This window comes from Beta vulgaris, chromosome 8 (assembly GCF_026745355.1).
Source record: "Beta vulgaris subsp. vulgaris cultivar EL10 chromosome 8, EL10.2, whole genome shotgun sequence".
Classification (NCBI taxonomy): Eukaryota; Viridiplantae; Streptophyta; class Magnoliopsida; order Caryophyllales; family Amaranthaceae; genus Beta; species Beta vulgaris.
The window spans coordinates 57044858-57068839 of NC_079209.1; the positions used below are offsets into that span (position 1 = coordinate 57044858).

General features: G+C 32.2%; 1 protein-coding gene across 9 annotated transcripts; it reads left to right on the forward strand.

Moving 5' to 3' along the window:
- The first annotated feature begins 8922 nt into the window (after window positions 1–8922).
- LOC104902102 (hypothetical protein) lies at window positions 8923–18840 on the forward strand. Of its 9 annotated transcripts, none has more exons than XR_007268739.2 (7): window positions 8924–9514; window positions 10151–10596; window positions 11087–11748; window positions 12632–12911; window positions 17864–17965; window positions 18032–18106; window positions 18527–18840. XR_007268739.2 is itself a non-coding variant. In XM_010689783.4 (3 exons), exons 2-3 carry the CDS (start codon window positions 10195–10197, stop codon window positions 11924–11926), a joined length of 1242 nt encoding a protein of 413 aa, XP_010688085.2. In that variant the 5' UTR covers window positions 8923–9514; window positions 10151–10194; the 3' UTR covers window positions 11927–12152. The 9 variants fall into 9 exon arrangements, 1 of the variants encoding a protein (XP_010688085.2); XR_007268740.2 differs by having other exon boundaries at window positions 18040–18106; XR_791308.4 differs by having other exon boundaries at window positions 12632–12883.
- Window positions 18841–23982: the final 5142 nt, after the last annotated feature.

Below are 23982 nucleotides of genomic sequence, written 5' to 3' on the forward strand. Positions count from 1 at the left end.
ATATAGTTTTCAACTTTTGATTGCCCACTTTTTTGGTTGTCATTGCATGCATGTATTACTTGAAAGGCAAAAATTTGTAACAGAAACAAAGTATATATAACGGTTCCTAGTGGCATTAATCCCTCGTTATGACGGCATAATGTAAACATGAATCTATGACCACTAAAATTTGTGTCATTATATACCTTAACTAAATTGTAGGAAATAACGACAATTCTTCAAGAACATATCCACCTGCAAAAGGGTTAATTAGCATGCATAGGATTCTTGTTTCACCAATAAAATGTAAATAAACTCCTTTTTAAATATTAGAAGTCGGGACGTTTCAAACAATTTAGGAGTCATGTGCCATGCATCAAGCATATGGGCCCTATAGAGATGTGAAATGGATTTCTAATCCCCTATTATTAATAATTTATTTATTTATTTTATTAGAAATGATTGGAAAATGAATTACGTTTCTTACATACTTCAATGTTATTTGCATTTTTAGGAAGGAGACAAGTTAGATTTAAAAGAATATATAGTAAAGATATACCAATAATAAAACTAGAATAAGCTATGAAATATGAAAAAAAAAAACATATATGGATTAGCGGCAAAAAGTTTAGGTTAACAAATGTATTTTCCTTCTAAACTCATCAAAGAACCTAAAAATTAAGAAAATAAAATATAGGTGCGTAGAACCCCTTAAAATTGGAGGTAATGAGCGATCGCTCACTTTACTCATGTATCTGAGATTCCTCTGATTAGAAGGATCGAGATTATTAAAGAAAGAAAGAACACAAATCATTCTATTCCCTTTCCTCCCCTCTTGATATATTCAAATAAGGGAAAAGAAATCTCCTCCTTCTTCTTCCCTACCTTCCCTTCAAAACATATAAAAAAAATTTGTCTTAAGCGTTTTATACTAAAGTTTGACGAGAGGAGGAAAATATAACATACCCATATACACGCATGACCAACCACATACCATATGAGTATGCACCATCATACAATAAATTCACTAGCTAATTATAAATAATAATGAAAGTGATTTGCAATTTACTTAAACAAGCATATTTATTTCGCCTCAAATCAAATTAGGGGACTATCGACTTTAATTAAAATCAATATGGTACTTCAAATAGCATGCATCTCAAAAACAATATTGGATTTTTTTGTCATTCTTCTCCATCCTTTTTTTCACCATTTAATTGAAACTTCACGTGGTATCTATCAATTTTTTTTTTCTAAATATGCTAATTTTGAAAAAAGATCAACGAACTTACCCGTTAGAATCTTAAAAGAACTTTACTTATTAGTGATAAATTGAGCATCCCTCGTTTGTCACATGGGATAATATATCAGTTCATGCGACGAGCATAATAATGAAGAGGATAAAAAAGAATCCAGCAAAAGGAGTATCAATCTCTTTAATACATTCTCTACTTTTTATTCTAAGCAATCTCTTTCATCGACTCTTTATTCATTCACTGCAGTTTAGTTGCTAATGAAAGCCTCTTATTAGTTACTAGCATACATGCATATGCATGCAAAACACTTAAACACACTTCATCCTTGTAATTGCAACGATACAATTTTGTAATCGACTAGCTGAGTATTAACAACTTGACTCACTCGCTCGCTCAATCGCTCATTTATGGAATGAAAGGTCAAATTCGAGGTTAATTAACTATTAAAGAATAACTAATAATTTTCTCTCTCCCCTATCCTCCTGAGCTCGTATCTTTGTGACATCCTATAATATTTTATCCACAATTCACGGGCTCGGCACGCGAGCTTGGGAAAATGATGGGCCAGGACAAGCCCGAGTCTGTGAGTGGCAGGCCAGATTGTGCCGGGCTTGAAATTTCCAGATTTTGTCCACTGTCCGGCCCACGACCACGGGTCAGGCTCGTACCTCATGCGGGCCTGGGCCGTGTTTTATGTTATTATTTTGGATTTTCGACATTTTTAGGCTAAAAACAAAGGAAAGGGGTGGCCGGTCCACGGACCATCTAGACGGCCGGTTCGTGCTGGTGCGGGCTTGAAATAAAATTTCTTGACCGTGATAGGCCCATGGTCCACGTAGCGGACAACAGGTAGGTTGGGCCTCGAGCAGGCTCGTGTAGAGCCGGGCCCAAATCGTGCCAGCCGGCCCGCGTGCTGGTCTGCCCCACCTCTATCTCTCCACCTTTACATACGACCAAACTCAATTATGAGGACTATGCTAATGCTTCATCTTTGATCTACCACGCACCAAAGTTGTACTTTGAAATCATCGGGGTTAGATTATACGAGCCCATCAACCCACAATTACAAAATAGGCGTGGCTACTCCTCTAGTAATGGAAATAGTTACCCTACTTGGTCTTCATCAACATTCTATACCAATATTACCAATATCCTTGATAAGTATATCCGGCCATTTTTTTTTACAACGAGGAAAATGTGCATTAATTAAAAAAGAAAGTACATCCTAATGCTAATAAAACCAACAACACAAATAAACTAAACTAAGCGATACTCGCTCTTACATACATAACAATTATTGCAAAACCAAAAAAAATTAAGTTAGGATAAAACTGCTCGATTTGAGAGTCTGAGATGATAGATAACTGTAGTAAAACTCTTCTGTTGGTGGATGATGATCGCCAAAACCCTGACGAAAGGATAGGGCTGATTTCACAAGCGGACCAACAAAGTAACAACGAGATTAGGAACTCGCAACAGGATCCATCCCATTGACCTTTTGTCACATAGGATTCTACAACTGGGTTTCCTGGGAGAGTCACATTCCTTTATGACTCAATTACCCTTTTGGAAAGATATTTCAGGCTTCTCCTTTGATGAAAAGCTCAACCGCGTTGATGCGCTATAAACCCAATTGACAATTTGGGGAGCCGCCTTCAGATATCATTTTGTCACGGTAATGATGAATGAAATCATTACCAAGCGAGATCGAAATCTAACCATTGTTAGATCTCAAAGAACCATCCGATTTTCAAACTCAGATAAAACAAACCCCATCTAAGAAATCTCTTGCAACGCAACCCTAACCAACTAGATAAACCAGAGCCAACATATATATTGAAGACAAAGACTATCTCCAACAATTAACAAAAGTATCAAGCATGTGAGCAAATAATTTGCATGTTGCTATATGTTCTCCTCCCTCCTAAGCAATTGACACAAATTAACGATAAAAATGTTGGTGTTAAGATTTGAACCCTCAACCTCTCCTTTGAGATAAAAATGCACTAACCAATTCATCTACAAGCTCATATAAAGTAATTATGTTTCTTAAGTGGACACACCAATTCGACTCCTATATTAATTGACTTATTATCAAGTAAATGAGTAATATACTAATATATCACCATATTACAAGTTATATTACCTATCAAGTTTCCGTTTTATCATAATATATAGTGATAATAAAACATCAAATCAATTTTACTACATTATAAAAATCTTTAATGATCTCACCAAACTTTAACTTATGCTTAGCCTTTTACAAGATATATAACGTGTATTTATGAAAACACAAATATTAACTATTTGAAGGAGAAATTTGAGAAAACTATATTGTAGTTAATTTAAATTAATGTATAAATAGGAACGGGAATGTAACGTGTATTTATGAACCGAAAAATGATATTCAGATTAACTAATTTAAAGGACCGATCCATTGTATGATATGAATTTGTGAGACGCGGGACTATTTGTCTTAAATAGACACTTATAAATTTTTATATATGAGTGATCTATTAAAAAAATACCCTTTAGACCCATGTAATATTTTGTCCTAAATGGAGTCACTTTTACTTATATTCAAGTGACTCATATAAGGTAAGCAACTATTCCTGATTTATAAATAGCTTATTTTGACTTAAAAGAGTGACCCATTTTGCGAAGAAGCTAATGATATCACAATAAATTTATTATGCACCCGATACTCAATACTAATTGAAAGTTATGAAGCATTGGAGGTAGTTACGTGTCGTCTAAATGCATACGTTGATATAGAGACATGTATTCCAATTAATTTCATAAAAAAATTAACAAACAAATTATACACAATGACCCGAGATATCACCCGATGCAACAACTAATATACTTTTAAAAACTGTTGTCTATATTTTGGGAGTAATGTTAGATATTAACATAACTTATAATTGTAAGGACAATGATGTCACAAACTATGTTGTTACAATCATAATAGATTGGTGGACTTAAAATCTTGTTATCAACTTGTAGCATAAACATATACTATGTCCTACTAACCCAATAGTTCTTTAAGAGAAAAAATTCATGGTGCTAAGCATATGTGTCATCAAACATATTAGTCACAGTCACCAATGGTTGCCTCTAATATTTCTAATAAAACCCTAATCAAACGTTTTGCAATTTGCCAGTTTGAAATATATTTTAGGGGAGTTTCAAACATACTTCTATACTTGCATAAATTTCTTGCTATAAGAGAACCATGTGGGATTTTAATGGTTGGGGTTCACACCTCCCAACTTGTTGGTCGGGTGTTCGACTCTCATTAACCCTAATTTGAGAAGTTTGTGTAAATATTTGCTTTTGGGTATATATTCTCACTTTTCAGTCTCTTTTCTTATGGGTTGGAATTCCCCTTCTTACCCCCAACTCATGAGGGCTGATCCTGTTTGGACCAGTTAATTACCGAATAAAAAAAAATTCTGCTAGCTATACATGGACCCAAAATGAAGTAAAAAAAAAATCAAAAATAAAATATGAAGAATATACTTTTTTTTGAGGGGTAATATGAAGAATATATTTTATGCTGGTGTAAAAATTACTTAAAAACTAATGTTGGTTATTTTGGTGCTTATGCAAGCAATTGTTAGTCTTTTGTGTACTGTGATGCAAACAACTTAGAATTACATGCATATGGTAAGATGGACCCAATACCCAAGTTGGTTGGCTTATCTCTTCCAGGCTGCTATTTGATTTTGACCTCTTCTTTTGCTAATTCATAAGCATATTAAACACTTTTAGACTTTCCTTTGTCTTTTCTAGATTTTTTCTGTTATTCTTATTAGTCGTCAAATGACAGCAAATAAGAAAACATAAGTGCAACTATTAACTCTCCAATTTTAGTAATGACTTCATTTGTAAATTATTAATCATTAGAACAAGTAGTATATTGCTAAATACTCCTGTTAAATTATAGTTTTTTTTTTCTTTTTTTGCTTTCAAAGCTAAATTTAAATGGTATATTGATATCTACATTTGGCCGGTTTGCTATTTATATCTAGGTGTTGTGTTTTGGTAGCTACTAGCTAGCATGTTGTAGTTTGCAGACTTGTAGTTGTAGCCTATTTCAAAAAGATTCGAAATCACTAGACCAACCTTGATTTTCATATATATATCTGTATATGTGTTGCTTGTGCAAGTGTATTTGTGCATGATTTTGTTAAATACGTCTTGACATGTAACTTCATATACCAACTTTTAATCAGCTTTAAATATGTATATACTTCTTTCATTTCTTTTTAATCTACACACTTTTTTTTAGGTCTGTTTTTTTTTAATCTACACACTATTGTTTTTCTATTCTTAATAAAATGTCTCATCTACTTTCCTCTTTTCCCGCTCGTAGTATCCCAAAGTGAAGTGAGTGAGTAATCTAATAACACTTTTTAGGCCGGGGATGGGCAATTATATTCTTCATTTGTGAATATTTTACTTTAAATTAATGATACCAAATATCACTTGATACCGTTCTTTGTTTAGGAAAACGTCTTTTAATATATTAAGGATTTTTTGGTTAAAACACCCTTATGTTTGGTGATTTTTAAAACAATCCCCCTTTTGTTTTTTTTTTTGAAATGAACCCCCAAACGTTTTATAAAAATTTTGGTTGCACCCCCAAAACCTGACTTCCGTCAAATCCAGACGTTTGTGGGGACCACTTCATCCCCAAATCAGGATATTCCCTCTCTCACAACGGTCATTTTCCGCCACCCCCAAATTGAAGCTGCTAATCCAAAATTTCGAACGGAGAATTGCAATTCCACTCTCAATTGACAATTCCTGACATCCTTCAAATCAAGTAAGTGTTACATTCATTTATCGGCGTTAAATTTTGGGTAATTTTGCGATTCTAGGGTTTATTTGCTTATTTTAATTTGGGTTAATTGTTCAATTAGGGTTATGGCAACCAAATGCAATTGTCCAATTCCTCCTAAGATTTTGAAGTCATGGATGCATGACAATCGTGGGAGGAGTTTCTGTGCCTGCAAATTCTAAGGTTTTCATACTGGAAAAGAAGGGTGTGGATTCTTTGGATGGGTTGACAAGAATTAGGAGGAGTGATAGAGGTTGTTGACACATGAAGTGGTGCTGGAGAAGAGGTTGTTGACACATGAAGTAACGTTTTAAAGACTGAAATCGCAAGGATTCAAGACACTAAGCCAAATGTGGAAATTTTGTGGTGTTGAACAAAAAATGAGGAGCATCAAAAAGGTAAAAGGCACCAGTCTCCAAGATGACGAGTGAGAGAGTGAGTGTTGGATGAGAGAGACTGAAAGAGAAGATGAAAGGGTGTAGATGATGACAAGAAAGAGATGCTGAATTTCTGACTGAAGCAAGTGAGAGAGATGAAATCAGAAACGAAGGAATTAAATAAGAGAGATGAAGAGGTTAGTTGAAGGGTTTTATTACCCAAGGATACAAATGTCATTTCACGCAACATTTGGGAGGGAAAATGGAAAAAAGGGCCCCACAAACGTCTGGATTTGACGGAAGTTAGGTTTTGGGGGTGCAACCAAAATTTTTATAAAACGTTTGGGGGTTCATTTCAAAAAAAAAAACAAAAGGGGGATTGTTTTAAAATTCACCAAACGTAAGGGTGTTTTAACCAAAAAATCCATATATTAATGTAGATTAATTATAGATATTAATGGTTATTAATATATAGTAGTAGTAATCTATACAAATATATTATAAGTCGTGTCAATTAACAAAAGTAAAATTAACTTGTAACAAGATTTGAATCCATGACATCTTACTATTATACATGACACAATTACCATCTCAACCAACTTTTAATCATAATTTAAGTGTCCACATACATTATTATATTTGTACCTCTTAAATATTGATTTTTTTAATATATTTTAATGAAAATGAAAAAAAAACATATCAAATTTGAAAAACAATATCAACCTGGGATAACGCTCGGACCGAAAATACTAGTTTATATTAAAACAAAGAAAGTAGAACAACTTATGAAAGCTTGGGAAAGTATATTAGGTTAAATAACTGATATTGATGTTATACTAATGATACATGGTTGAATAAGCAAGTTTACCTATTCAATTCAAAGTAAAACACGGTTGTTACATTTAATGTCAAGCATTCCATAAGGCCAATTTATAAGTTAGATCATACTTCATATGATATTGTGTATAGGTTTGGTCGTTTGGACCATCCTTGTGTGGATACGGATACCGGTCGATTTCAGAACAATCATAATCCTTTGTGTGGATTGAAAAATAAATCATATCAACAAATGATAACCTCAATAACAATTGTAGGGTTTTCTTTTTAAAAAAATCAATTTGAAAATTTGCTTAGGTCAGTAGATCACTATGATTTATATGTTGACTTTAAATATGGACAAGTCAAGAATTACATTTTTTTAGTAGAAAATAAGTACAACCTTCTTTATACGTACAAGTTCGACTAAGTAATTTTAATATACTCATTCTGGAAGAATTCCACCCTACTAGAGGCTCTTTACGGGTGAAATTTCCTTATCATCTTCCCACTTTCAAAGAGTCTTGGCTATACAATTGAGTCGGATTAACCTGTGCAAGGTTTTGGTTAATTAGGGTATTTCTCCTTATTAATCAAAAATTAAAAAAAAATCAAACATAAAAGTTATCTCCTAATCCAACTAACATAATTCAACTTATATATATGTTAATCAAACTCTACTTTTTTTTTTTTTTTGTTGCTAAGAAATGACTGTGTCATTTTTTTTCAATTGAATTATTATCTATTTTAAACATACAAAATGGGCTCTTTCTTTTTTGAGGGGTAAATAATGGGCACTTAGTCACTTACAGTTTGTTTGGTAGAAAGAATTTGGAAGAAAAAAAAAGGAAGTAGAAGAAAATTTGTTATTTTTCAATATTTGGTTCACTAAAACTCAAGTGTCAACTAATGAAATAATATGATATCATATAAGATTTATTGAAACAAAGAAGAAATTACTTCTATGTCATCACGCCAAATCCAAATTGATTTTCATTTATACCAACAATATCTTCTTTTAGTAGTAGTGACATACAAATATTTACAAACTTGAATTCACATGCAAATGGTGATATAACCAGAAATTAGTTCAAACAAAAACCAAATCAAATTACCTCAAAACAAATCAAACTCTCAACCTTTTTAATTTAATAAAATTAAACAAATTGAAGCCTAAATTCTTTTCACAAGTCCATCATATTTCATTCTAACCCAACACTATCCCTAAACACCTCACATCAACTAAGTCATTCCTTCTCTTTTCCTTCCTTTGTTCCCTTCGAATCTCGAACTACTGCAGACAATTTTTTTCAAAAATCCAGCAGTCTTATCGAATAGACTAAACGAGTCACTAAATTAATTAAACTAGTCACTAAATAAATAAAGAATGTGTACACTGAATGGATTATATTGGTCACTACATTCGAAAAATATATTTTGTTATCTTCTAATTGAACTTGCACCGTTGCTTAATTCTAAATCAAAATTATTAGTCGATCTCTTTTACTACCTCTGATCTTTATCAGTTTACCCGTAATTTACCCATTTCTTTTGTTTTTATTTTTGGAATGAGACCACTAACTTTCCATCACAAACACATTCAACTTTTTCTCTTTCTTTCTATGTCCCACAACATTATTTTTCCAAAATCTACATACAAAAGAAACGGATAAACTAATAAAAGATCAAATTTGACTAATTTACAAGATCAACCATCCAATAAATACAACATCAAAATTGCGAATCCCTTAAAGAATTAGGATTTGGTGTTTATAACCTACACAATCCTTTACAATTAAAATCCACTTCAACAAGCTATTCTTAGGCTATTCACTATTGACAACTTGTCATACAAAGTAAATTCATTATTCTCATCACCTTCAAATACATTTATTTATTATATTAAATTAGAAAAAAAAAACAATTTTCATACCCCAATTAAAAAGCAAAAAAAATGATAAGTATATTCTCATATAAAATTCTTTAATATATATATATATATAATCTTTTTTTTTTTGTTCTTCTTCACATCCAAAATTAAGGCCACCAAAAAAAAAAAAAAAAACCACAAACTTCTCCCACCAGCAAACAAACAAACAAACAAAAGGCAAACCCCCCTTCTTCTTATTCTTCTTCTTCACCAAACTAAACAACAACATCAAACATTATTTCACAAACTTTATTTTTCCTCAGAAAATTAAATTACAATAAAGATCAGATTAATTCTCTTCCAAATTTAGGTAATTTTTACTTTCTATTGTTTGAAATTTCTCAATTTTGTATTCAATTTTATGTTGTTTTAATTACAAGCATTATTTTTTTAGTTCAATTTGATCGATTATGCTTTACATTCTTCCGATTTATGCTTACTAATTTTGATTTTCTTATGTTTTTTTTAGCTGATTGTTTCTTTGAATTGATGATTTCTGTTAATTTGTAGTTGTAGATGAACTTCAAGAAAAAAAATTTGGATTTTGAATTTTTTGTCCGTTAATATATATAGTTGGCTGAATTTTAATTTTTTTTTTTTGAAAAAAAAATGTGATCATCGTCTGGTTTCACTGATGAATTCACTTTTTTGGGGGATTTTTTAATATTTTTTTTAGTTATTAAGGAAAGAAAGGGGAATTGTTGGTAATTAGTTTAATTTGTGTATTTATTATTTTGTCTGTGTTATTAGCTTAAGTTTGATTTTATTAAAGATTAGTTAGACATGATTCATTTTTGAGTATTGTTTATGCATGTAAGTTTTCTGACATAGTTGAAACATATATGTATTAAGCTGATCTTGTTTTGGTAATTAGTTTTTTATGTGGTTGATTTTGCTTGTTTGTTCAAGATTTGTTCTGAAATTTAGGATTCATTTCTTGTAACAGGTGTTTCTGATTGGAATTTGGTATAGAAGAGGGTGAAATATATAATGAGATTCAAAAAGGGTACCAAAGTGGAGGTATTGACCCAAAAGGAGGTATCATCAGGATCTTGGCGTTGCGCCGAGATAGTGGGTGGTAATGGTCATAACTATGCTGTTAAGTATGAAGGGGATATGGAGCTGTTAGGGAAAGCAAAGGTCGAAAGAGTGCCTCGGAAAACGGTTAGGCCTTGCCCTCCTCCGGTGGATGTTTTGCAGGATTGGGTATCTGGTGATGTTGTTGAGGTTTTCCACAGCTTTTCTTGGAAAATGGCCTCAGTTGTAAAGGTGCTGGGATATCATTACCTTTTGGTTAGGCTACTTGGATCGTCAATTGAACTTAAAGCAAATATGTTTGATGTTCGAGCAAGACTTTGCTGGCAGGATGATGAATGGATTGTGATTGGAAAGGTATATTGTATATACACATTACTCTTTGATATATTCTTCTTTTGAAACTTGAACTGTTTGATTTAGTTGTCTAACAACTTGGATCGTATTGATCATTGCTTTTCTAAATAAAAAATATGGAACTTGATGTAGTATTAAGGTCTTATGTCCAAAGATTTTCTTTAATCTAAAACCATTATGTCATTGCATATTTGGATGGTTTATCATTCAGGCAATCACAATAAGTTTTAAGTATATTATTCTTTCCTCTTTTGTGTTTATCATGTTGGGGGAGGGGGGGGGGTGGTGGGTGGGGGAGGGCCGGAGGGATAGTTTGTTAAAGAGCTGTAGTCCGCTGATACAAAAAGTAGGAAACTTATTAATTTTTACCAGAAATTGGTTGTTTGCTACTTTTATTGTATTTATCTATCTATTTGCAGTGCATGGGATGGCACAATACCCTTTTTGGACTTGTGTAGCTTATTAAATCAATTTGCTTGTCTTGATGTAGGCTTCTAATAAATGTGAAGATTTGAGGTTCAGGATTCCGTCATCTCAAATGGTTAATAATCAGTTGCAGAAATCTGATGTTATTGTGGGAAGACATATGAAGGGTTACCATTTTGGTACTAGAAATACCAGTAAGGCCCTCGATTCTAATGTGATTGCTTCCAGAACTCTGAAAAGGAAGCAATCTGATTGCCATCTTCAGATTGAAGCATATGCAGGACCCAGGCAGAGATCTAGAGTGGAAAAAAGAGAGGACATGTGGCATCAGTTCAATGTTATGCAACATCCACAATTACCTGAAAAGGTAGATGACGTTGCTTCTTCACGAGAATTGCTGCATGAAAAATGCATGCACCGTTCTTTTATCAACAGAGTAACTGGATGTTCTGAGTTGATTTTGGAGAGGGAGAAAACAGATGGTGCTGTTGGATGTTCACGTTCAATAAGCTTAGAATCAGATGATGATAATAGTGTCTCGTCTTCTGTTGCTAGTTGTAGTGTCTATGGGAATTACTCCCATAAATTGCATCGTATTTTTGCCACAGGTCCTTTTGAAGATAATGACAGTCAACATAGTGACGCTGAGTCTTCTTGTCAGTTGAGACCTGACGAAAGAAATTCTTTTCTTTCTGCAAAAAAGGAGTTGTCAGAAGAAATACATAGGTTAGAATTGCATGCCTATCATTGTACCATAGGGGCATTGCATGCATCTGGTCCATTAAGTTGGGAACAGGAACTATTATTGACAAACCTTCGCCATTCACTGCATATATCAATTGATGAGCATTTGAAGGAGATAAAGAACTTGGTTTCATCTAGAACCTGCATTCCTTCTAGTTGACAAGCTCTAGTTTTTTCTCCAATATTTCATCAATTAGCACAACAGATTTTAGGTCCTTTAAATTTCTGTTGCAAGTGTAAGAAGCAAACCGAGTTGTGTCTTCCGCTGCCTGTGTATTAATCATTTGATATTTCAATGTTTTACTTACAAATACTTGTATCTGGTACTATGAGAAAGCAATGAATGTTTTGAAGTTCTGAGTTAATTGATTTACACTGTTCGTCTCTGTCTCTTTGTCTATTTTTCCCCAGTCCTGGCTCTGTCACAGAATTTTGCTGTCCTAAGGTTTGCGTCCTGAAATTTGATGCCGGTTTTATGCTCATTAACTGTTAATTCATTTTGAGCAATATGTTTTTTTTTTCAATGGCCACAACATATGTGATCACATTTATACTAATTTCCGGTTTGCTAAGAATTCAGATTACAATTTGTTTAATTGGGGAAGCGCAATTACATTCTTGTTTAACAATTGTATTTAGATCCGTGTATATAATTGATCTTAGATACTTTATGTTATGGTGTCGTCATCTGTGCCTCTGTAGTTGATGCAGTGACCTATGCCTTTGCCATCTTACTGTTTCTCTTGTTAAAGCAGTCATATGTGCTTTTATTCATGGCAATATGACCTGTTTCATTTAGCCACAGAAAGAGAAGCAAAGAGTTATTCTTTAAGGATACTATTGATACTTCCCCCTGCATTTCCAGGGCCATAGTAGGGGGCTTATGCACCTTGGTTCCAGATGCAAAAAGATGATACTGGGATCTGCCACCTTTCTTTTGGTGTGACTGCCAGTATCTGCATCAAATTCCTTGCTCTAGAAGCTTATGATGCTATTGATATCTCTGTTACGCATGGCTGGCTGCTGCATTCTTCCATATGGGCCCATGTTAGAGCCCTGAATGCTTGTCTGCTGAAGGATGTAAAGCTAGAACCTTGTGTCTGCATTCTGCAACAAGGTATCCAAATTTGTTGATGCTTAAAAAGGTTCATTCCGATCTTTACATTGGATGAGAATTCTAATTCTATCTTATCCTTTTGATGTGTGCGAAAATTGTTGAGTTTATACTGTCTTATCAGTTACTTGTATGCCTCTGATTGCTTTGTGGTGTTCTCTATTTTATGGTAACTCCCTCGTCACATTGTAATTTGGAGATAAGGAATCTTTCATGTCATCAATGAAGATGAAAAATATGTGACTAGGACAACTATTTAGATATGAGGTTTAGCTATTTGAAACAGATCCTTTTATAGAACAGGATGATATACTCTTACCAGAATAGTTAGAAACTAATAATAGTGTTGATTGCCATGTACTTATTGAAGGAAAGGATCTAAATGGTACGCCAGCTAGAGATTGAAAGACATATGATAATTTTGGTAATAGATATTACGAACGAAATTTAAGGACTGCGTAGAAATTGAGAGTTTCTTTTCCGTGCAAATTGTCTGATGAGTTTTCATCTTTCTTGATGGGATATATCATAATGTGATAGATTTCTTTGCTTTACGTGTTGAGAGGCTTACTTACCAATGCTGGATGCCTATTTACACGACCTTGATATCTGGTTTGGATCCCAAAAAGAATGAACATATGATTGTAATTATCTCAGCATGGATTCTCTTTCAGTCTAGTAAACAGTGTATCTGCATGGTCGGTCGTAGATATATTACTTTTGAGTTTTGACTATTTAAGTTTCATAGTGACTTCTGCATTTTCTTTAGTCTCATTGTAAAGGATGCCTTCCCATATTCATCGAGTTCTGTTCATCACAGAGTTTGCTGTAAGACTAACTTCAACTCTAATAACCCCTCCTTAATTTTCTCTGACGTGGTTTGATTATCTCTCTCTGCAAGCCATTAGAAAAAAAAAATGTGATTCTGTCCAGATATCATATATGGAGAATGTAGCTTAATATTGAGATTCATGTGTTGGAAGTAGTAGCAGTAGCCAGTAACTGATAAGAAAATGGAGCTGGTGACATATTGTTTAAGTTTTGTTGACCAAAATATTCAGTATCATCTAGAATACTGAAGTTTGCTTGTGAGTCTCAAGTTTCTCCAAGTTTAGTGGTTTTGCTATTTGAGGAAGACGATGTAATAGAACTTTGAGAAGTGCTTGCTTATTAGCTTCTGTTCTCTCTATTCCTTAAGCTGTACTTTGTTACACAACCTTTCTCTATTTCTTTAGCTTACATAAGTGATCAGCAAAGCTAAATATGTGTTTCTTGCGTACTCATCCTTGCCGTTTTGATACTGTTGGGGTTTTGGATAAAGAGCAGTGATATTGGAATGTAGTGGTGTACATTGCTTATGTATTAAGAGGCATTGTCTTACTTTGGCCTTTTTTTATCTTTCTGTGTTAAACTTTCGTTGATGCTTCGGGGTTGTCTTTCTTTGAAGTGGTGTATATTGAAGTGCATTTGGGGGGGGGGGAGGTGGAACAGAGCAGTGCTAAAATGTTAGTTTGCTGCTTCTCCTGTTAATTGTACTACCAATTGTGTGACTGTCCATCATTGATCGTCTTATTCTGGCCTTTATCTTAAAGGGTTGAACTATCCCTCTTACCTGTTTACCAAAATCTTTCTGTGGAGCTACTTATATTGAAGAGGGAGAGGAAAAGGGAGAGGGAGAGGGAGAGGGAGAGGGGAGGTGGAACAGAGAAGCTCCAAATGTTTAGTTCTCTGCTTTTCCTGTTTGCCTTACTACCAGGCTGTTTTACTATGGGTCCATCATTCTGTTGGGTTCTGCTTTTATATTATGTTCGACTGTAGTAATCATACAGAATTTAGTCAGTTGGTTTACTCTGGAGTACAATAGATAGTGAACAGTGCACTGCAGACACAGCTTCTAGTTGTGCTGTGTGGCTTATCCCTCCTTGAGGCTCTGGCTTTCTATCTTTCCTTGATAATGTGCTTTTTAGATGCATTGTTTGCAAGTTAAGCTCATTTTAGATGTGGATATCAAAATAATAGATTCGTAAGAGAAGTAATATCATCGAATCTGTGTAAGATGGATTTGAAGTATCTCTTTCCTTTTTCATGGCGAGTCTTCTTCGATCATGACATTGGATGGACTTTATCTGCATAAAGATTGTCATGTCTGGGTACTTGTCCATTGTTCTTTCCTTCTGTTTGTGAATCTGATCCACCCTCCTCTAGAGTTTCTCCGTGGATCATTTTACTGAAGGAACCTTCTAAAGCATAGATCTGCAATTAAGGGTTTTGGAATGTGATTGCTTTCTATTTCTGGCTTTCATTTATACTTCCTCCATTCTTTTATCATCTCTACATATGGTAAGTGCACAAATATTAAGGCAATGTAAAAAAGTAGAGACAATATCGAAGACAAGTGATCCCCACTAGGCCACTACCATGTGAAATAGTAAATATGTGAGTGGGAGAAACTAATAAAAATAGATATGTAGTGATTAATACCAAACGTCCAATGAGAAATTTAGTGAATTTTTTAGAATGAAGTATTGTGTAAGTGGTGCTTAATGACTGATGAGGATGTAGGTATTGTTTCCTTTGTTCATTTACCAGAGCCAGAATTTCACTGTATGGATTATTATTTTGTTTTCTATTATTTAACTTTGAATAGAACCTTTACCATTGATCATTCCAGTCTAATTCTTTTTTGAGACAAAGTCTTTGATTCTATTGATATTTGACATATTTCTTTAGGCTGAATCTTGGTTTCTCTGGTGGAAAATCTATTTTTGACTATCAGATTTCATCATGTGTTCTGACTGAGAAGGTGTCTACTTTTGTTGATTCTATAAGCCTTAGGAGCTATGCAGCTACTATTTCTCAAGGTCATATTTGACATTGATGGTCAAAGCTTACTGAATATGACCAGTACCTTGTCAACATATGTGTTGACTATTGGGTAATACTGTTATAATATGAAAGTTGCATTGCTGGATTTAACGAGAACTTTAGCATTTCATAATTTTTACTAAGATATTTGATAAAATAACGGTAAATTGGTATTGTTAGATCAGACAAGTCAAATGTGTCCCTGTTAATGTAAAACAAAAAGGAGTATAATTCTGCAGATGAGTTCTTACATCTGTTTAATTATGTTTGTGGTCTGTGGACTAAACTTAGTTAAGTTTAATGCTACCCCCATCCTAAATAAAATATATATTCATTCTGGTAGGTTCTAAATCTGTTGGTTCTTTTCTCTTCTGGAAAGTATTCACTTTTCTTATTGCATCCTCTGTAGATGATTTCCTTAAAATTTATTTCAAAGTTGGTCATGTGGAATTAGAAATGCAGATAAACTTTGTAGTTCAATAGATTGGATCTGTCATCTGTACTATTATCGTGTTCTCCAAGTTGCTTTAAGAAACCTGACAAGTAAAATACGTATTATTTGGGTATCTGTTGTGAGAGGTATGGATCTAACCAACAAGCAAATGTATCCTCTGTGGCTCTCTTGACTCTTGTGAACAGTTTTTCAATGAGTCAAGATTCAAATTGGGCTGTGGCTGTTATATATATGGGATGATTGCGGGTCATCTAAGTGTGTGTAAATGTGTGAGGTGCACTGAGTTATTGCTTTCACGCCTCTTGGCCAGGTGATCTGGTTGAGGCATTCCCAGGGGCCAAACTCCAAAGGCACTTGGGGTGCTAGAAAATGTGCTCCTTACATCTCTTTGGCGCATGCAATTAACTCTTACCTCATATCTAGGCCTTGAACACATACTGCACCGCATGTCTTTTAAGACATTATATCTTGTGAAAATTTTCCTGTAAAGCATATACGCCTGTATATTCTTTTGCAGATTGACTTGAGTATATATATTGTCAAATGTCTTTAGCAGATTTTACTTCATTACAACTCTATTGATGTTTATCTTATTAGAATTGTCTTTGGGGGTTAATACAGCTCATAGCATTTGCCTCATAATTTCCTATTCTCAACTCACACATCATATCCCATTTTTTCTCTTATTTGAGGCTGTAGTGTTAGTTCGAGATACTTTCTACTACCTGTATGGACATGAGGATCTCGGTGTCTTTGCCCTGGCTTTGTTCGTTAAGAGTTAGTTCCAGGTGCTATGCGTCTTACATGCTGAAATTGATGTATTTTGGGCGCAAGTCAATGTTTTACCCCTTCTTTTGCCATTTATACTGGCAGATCAGCAGTTAAACCCTGGTAGCCCAGATACTGGTGGAAGATTTTCTCTGATCTTGTGTTAATACCCTAAAAAAAAGTCCTTAAATCCAATTTCTCAAGGATAGATTTTTACTTGTTCAAACCCTTGTGTATAATGTCCTCTAGAATCTTCTAAAAGCGATTGAAACGAGATCTTTTAAAGAACAAGTGCAGAGTAGTTTGCCGTTACTTTTGTTATTGAACTGCTGAAGCAAATATAAAGCAGTGTTTACCTGTCTTGAGACTGAGAAATGTCTTTAAACTAGTTTTTCCAAATTGGTGATTTCAGTTGCGATTTCTTCTTATATAATAGATTATAATCTTTGAAAAAGATATAATAAGCATTTGATGTGAAAGAAAAATGCTGTTTTGATTATGCACTGATGCATTATGTAATTCATCTGTAAGATAGCTATGTGCTTCTCCTATCTGAATTACAGCTTCTGCTCCAGAGTAACTGTCTCTTTTTCAAATGATGCTACAAATTTAGAAGATGATGCTTTTTTATTATGGTGGTATGACAATATAGTTAAAGTTTATAGCAAGAAGGTATCGCAAAATTAGATGCACAGATAGAACATGAGATAGTTTTCTATCAAGGGGACAGGGTTAACTAGCTGCTCTATATTGTTTTTAAATTTGGTTCTTAAAGCTGTAGTATGTTCTCTGTTATTTTTTTTTAATTGCTTTCCATTTTTTGCTACTTGAGTCGCTAGAAATCAGTCAGCTTGATTGTCAAGATTTTCAGTAACTCTTTTAATTGATCATTGTAGGTATTCTAACATGCTTAGTAACATGACCAAACTCTTGTGCTTCAGCACCTTGGAATGTTATAATTTTGTCATTTCTGGCGATTCTGGAGGATAATAAAAATAGTAAGTCCAGTTTACCAGGTTAACATCTATATCATGGGTACAACTAACTTTATGAACCTTGAGAAGTTTTGCAGATCATAATCAAGGTGCCAACACCTTTTTTGAGCATTTTTGGCCCCAGATAACGATCTCCTTGCTCAGGTCAGTATTCTGTATCGAAGAACAAGCGAATTTTGTATGTTCTAGGTAAAAGTATGATTTTATGACACTAAGTTGAGTAGTACTTGAAAATGTTCCTATCTTTTGTTTCAATTAAGATTTATTTCCCCACCAAATGGCCAGCTTTTTTGTCTAATAACTCCATTTTGATTGATTGCTGCTTCCATGTGATGATGCCCCTTTTCCTTATTCTCTTAATAGAGGGACTGTGAAGGAAGTTATATATTGGGGAATGTTTGCATTTATTAGGTTTTACATTAGATTGTTCTTCTATATATAGTATCTCTAGACGTGGAGACTTTTGAGCCTTTCAGACAAAATGACAGTTAGTTTTCAAGATTTTGTTATTATTGTGTTGTCAATATTAAAAACCTGATCAAGTTGGCAAACTGGTTGTTCTAGGGGTACTTAAACAGTTGCAAACTTGCAATTGCTCCCTGTAGCCGTCAACACTACTTGAAGAAGTCCAGCAGCGAAGGCGATTAATGGCGAGTTAGTAGTTAAGAATGTAACTATCCATGGAAGGTTTCGTACCCGGAATTTAGCTACCTCATTATGAGATCAAGGCTTATATTTCACAGAAGATTTTTCTTTCAGCATCTTTCATGTGGGAAAACGATGTAAACATGTGTGTTCATTTAAGTGATTCAAATTGAGTTGTCACTACTGTCATACTATTAATTCAAATTACACATAATCCTTTTTCCGATGTAAAATAGCTATTGTTAGTTGTTTAAATAAGGTAAGATTATTCAAGTAACCATTACATTGACATTCTCGCCCTTTTATTTCCGGAATTATGGTCGAGCTAGTAAGGTAAAGAATGTCAATTTATCGTCGAGAATAGTTAGGTAAGTAGCCTATCAATATGGTATAGTAGTAGGCCATGGATATCACTTTCTAACTTTGAGATCCTCTTTTAGTGAAGTTGTGTAGTTAACTCACACAGCTCACCAGTCAGAACAGAGTATGATATCAACCACCTTCACAGATAATATGCAACTTGATTTCTAGGATAGAAAAAACCTAAATGGCTAACTACCTAGCTATCTAACACTTGTTTAAATAAATAAAAAATTCGAAATCATTGAATAATCCATCAAAAAAGTCATTGAATAGGATGGTAAATATCACTCGACGAGTAAGGTTTTCCTCATACGCTGAATTTAATTTATTATTTTGCTAAAATGGAACTTGTCTTTTTTAAATTTAACTTATCTCTATTTTTGTTATAAAAAAAAACTTATTTTTGTTAATTCATAATTAATAAACTTATTTTTTTCAACTTAACATATTTTTGTTGAAATGACCTTAACTTATCTTGGTTTTTGTCAAAAAGAAAAAAACTTATCTTTGTTGAACTTGTATTTGATAAACTTATGTTTTTTTAACTTGACTTATTTTTTGTTGAATTAAACTTATTTTTGTGATAAATATAAATATAGAATAGCTTATAGCTCAATAGATTGATAACATTGACCCCTTCAAAAAATATAATTAATGTCCTTAATTTTCTCCTGCATGTGATATACTACAAAATCAAATTATCATATTCTTGCATGTAATATAAAAAACTCATACATATACTTGAATCATATTGCTTGATAAATTGCCTGAATAAAATTTGTTTCATAAAGATAGAATTGAACTACAAATTAATCAACCACTAGAAGAATCCAATGCTATCTATTTTTATTAACAAATCATGTTATATGTACGTTGTATTAACAAATTCATGTGAATCACGAGTGTAAAAATAACAAAACATGGTTAGTGATAAATACCTAAAAATTGATTTTACATTGGAATGTAATAGTAGGACGATTAAATGCTAAAATTAGGATCTATGTTGTTAAAGCATATGATAAGACTGATGAAATATGAATAGAAACATGATCCGTGGAATCAGAACAAACTCATTTAACTAGGGTCTATATATATATTGTGTTATAGGCCATTTATTAGCTGGTTTATATTTCTTCCATGAATGAGTTAACATGTGCCATTGACTCTTGTCACCGGAAAATGTGGTAATTTTACTGTGTACCTTAGTGTAATTGCTGCTCAAAATTTGTAGGTCAAACATTTATGATTTATCACTGAATTTTATGGTTTTTAAGTTTGTGCTTTTCATGTCACAAGCATAGTAGGAGCTTTCATGATTGATGACATGCCTTTTTTTTTTTCTGAATTAGTTTAGGGTCTTTTCTGATTGTGATGGGTGATTAAGCTATGTGATCTTTTAGGCACCTTCGTTCTCTTTGGATGTACAATGATAGGATGGAAGAAGGGTGTGGTCTATAAACATTTATTTTAACCCTAGAAAATCAATCATGAGTTAACAATCATGAAGCTTGTACTTGACAATTTGAAACTTTAAACAAAGAAAAAAAAATCAAAGCGTAAATGACTTTAGAGATAAGATATTGTAAGTTTGTACGTAATTTAATGAGTGGAAATCATGCCTAAGAGCGTAATATTTGGCCTAGATGCAATCGTTGACACGAATTGACGTTTGTATAAAAAAAACTTGTCCATATTGGCAACTTTAGACATATAGTAGATTAGTAGATAGCATAATGGTTATCGAAACTTGAAAGATAGTTGAAAATGTCTCGTGCAAATACCAAATTGTTGATGGTAGATAGACTTATTGCTGCTATTTGTAGGCATAAAAGTTGTGATAGGGCATCATGATTTGATTTCAAGTTAGTATGAATAATCATAGTTGGACCAAAATTTATATCATTGAATATATTTGAATGTAATTTTGCTTTGACCCATTTTACATAAGATTTCAATATGGTACAAGATGCATTTCTCCGATAATTATTTTGTCTAGACTAGTACACAACTCCAATTACAATTCAAAAACCAAGTTAACTATAAACTATAGCCCACATGAATATGCATAAATATATATATATATATATATATATATATATATATATAATATATATATATATATATATATATATATATATATATATATATATATATATATTATTTAGAGGATATAAAAAAAAAAAAAAGTAGTTAGTCAAATAAGATATTACTAACTATGAAAACCCATATTACATCGTGTACCTGTAGGTTGTAGGCTTGTAACACCCAAATCGAACCTTCTTACAAACAAAGACAAAAATTAGATATGCTATGCTGACAAGCACAGGAAGAACTTCAAAACACCAAAAAAAAAAATACACCAACATCTAAAGTAAATATTACTGGTATATACATTTTTTTTTTATAAAGGAAATAAAAAACTAGAGAGGGCCCCAAGATTTGGGCCACCCTAAAGCATCCTTGCGTATGATTATAGAAAAAGATAAATGAGAAAAAATATAACCCAAATCTACTTTAAAAGAGGCCAAGCAGTACGGACAAGAGAACAAATCATAGTAGGATTTGATGTGGAAATCTGGTAAGAAAAATCTGAATCTGTATACTAGTATACATGCACAATATCTAATTTTATATTTTGACAATTGATTACTCTTCGTATTGATTGATAATTTTGCTAAAGTAATTATCATATCAAACTAATGGTAAATTGTTTATAATTCTTAACATTTTATAAATATATTCATACTCGTTTAATATCACTGTGGTGTTCAATTTTTTGGTTTTTTTAGTTTTTAAAAGTCATACTCCTTTCGTTTTTTTTAATTGTTACAGTATGTTATGTACTACAGTTTAGGCAATGTCACTTTCAAGTTTTCTGAAAGGTATTTTTTGACTCATTTAATGTAAAATAACGGAAAAATGTTAAAATGTAATTTTTTTTTGGTGAAAGAAGAGAAAAACAAATATAATAGTATTACTTTATGGTGGACCAAGTACCTCAAATAATTTTTTTAACAATGTAGCTATTAATTAAAAAGAAATACCCATTTAAGGAAATTGTAGCAATTAAAAAGAATCGGGAGAGTATATTATATGTCCTCTAATGAACCAAATTAAAGTTAGTCACACTCATTGGAAACATGATGATTTTGGAAACTGACAACTAAAAAATGAAAACAACTTTTTTTTAGTTTTTTGTTTTCGATTGTTAGTTTTCAAAAAAAAAAAAAAAAAAACAAACACTGAAAATAAAAAATGATAACAAACATGCCCTAAGATATATTTTCGTTTTAATAAGTACATAAACCTTCATGCTATTGTTGTTGATCTAATATTTTATGCTTTTACTTTTTCAAGTCTTATAGTACTTAATCTTATGGCTACATAAAACCATCTGTTTTTAATTTAAATATATCTATTTGATCTTTACAAGATTTGAAGTTACGACCTCATGTATGAAAGTTGATGACTTAATGACTAGTCTAATGCATATATGTATTCTACTATTGTTTTTTTATAAAAAAAAAAAACAAGATATAGATATATAGGAGGAAAATCTCAAAACTAAGGTTCCAAACTTCCAATTATTATCAATTTTATAATTTTACTTTGTTACTTTATCAATAAGATGATAAGATAATAATTATTGTTTTATCTAATCATTCGAAACATACATCACTCAGAACAAAAACTAGTTTTTAAATGATGAACTAATAATAATACGAGAAAGACACAAAATAGTTTTTTTTAATATAAGACACAAAGTTTCTTCTTGATTTATGACAGCAGACAGTTCGAAATATAAGTAGTGGAAAAATAAGCTAGCTCAATTATTTGAGAATGATGCCAATTAAAGACTTTTAAAGACCTCTAGGAAAAAAAAAAAAAAAAAAAGGCAACTATAGTCATTATTATGAAGAAATATTATAGCGTACCCCATGATTATGAACTGGCCATGAATATTTTGGTGCAGAATTTGTCTTCTTGTTAACATGTTGATGATGGACCACATTGATGTCTTTAGTTTATTTTGATATGTTTCATTCATGTCGAAGTGAATTAAATTCTCTATATAAATAAATAAAACAACCCAAAAAAAATAAGGGAAGAAATGAAAAAGAAAATGGTGATAGTTGAGACTTGAGAGGGAATATTAATGAAATCTTCGTTTTGTCACATGGATCTTTCTTATCAGATTCATTGCATGTTGAGGTTGACACTCTTTAAATCTCTTTAATTTTATATGGCTTTAATTTGGCTATTAAGAGAATTTATGCCGGTTTTGATTAGGGTGTGTTTGCTAGTCTTAATTTTCAATTTTTTTATTGCCTCATAATTATATCTATACACATATATTTAAGGGCGTGCGAAAACAAGAAATTGTGCCGCATGGCGCTCTTCCGAGGGAGTTTTTATGGCATGTTCTCCCCAACTTATTTTCAGTTCAGCTCAAGTTCAGTTCAGCTCCATTCTTTTATAACCATTTTGTTAAATATTATTATTATGTTAATTGGTATAATTTATTTTACTAATTACTCTTATTATTATTTTTATTATTATATATTTGTACATCATTACTATTAAGTATTATTATTATTATTATTATTATTATTATTATTATTATTATTATTATCATTATTGTGTCTATATATTATTTTTTTTATTATAGTTTTACTCATTATTATTACTATTATTATTAGAAGGAACATGGTTTAGGTCAAAACACAAATAAACCCACGTTTTTTAGCCCATAAACCAATCAAATCGCGTCAAAACGGTTTATGATGTAATTTTCCCGCTGCAATCCGATCATTATTTTTATTACTAAATATTATTATATTATTAAATTTAATTATTAAAATAGTAATATTAATTTACTTCTTAGATATTATTCTTATTATATAATTATCATCAAGTATTAATATATTAATACAAATAATATAAAATAATTATTATTAATTATCATTATTATCATTAATTATTATTATTATTAATTTATGATTATTAATATT

What these genes read in the sequence shown, in the direction of transcription:
- LOC104902102 (XM_010689783.4), top strand. Translation starts at nt 10,195, where the DNA reads ATGAGATTCAAAAAGGGTACCAAAGTGGAGGTATTGACCCAAAAGGAG. An exon ending in AATGGATTGTGATTGGAAAG is followed by an intron (nt 10,597 to 11,086) that starts GTATATTGTATA and finishes GTCTTGATGTAG; the next exon opens with GCTTCTAATAAATGTGAAGA.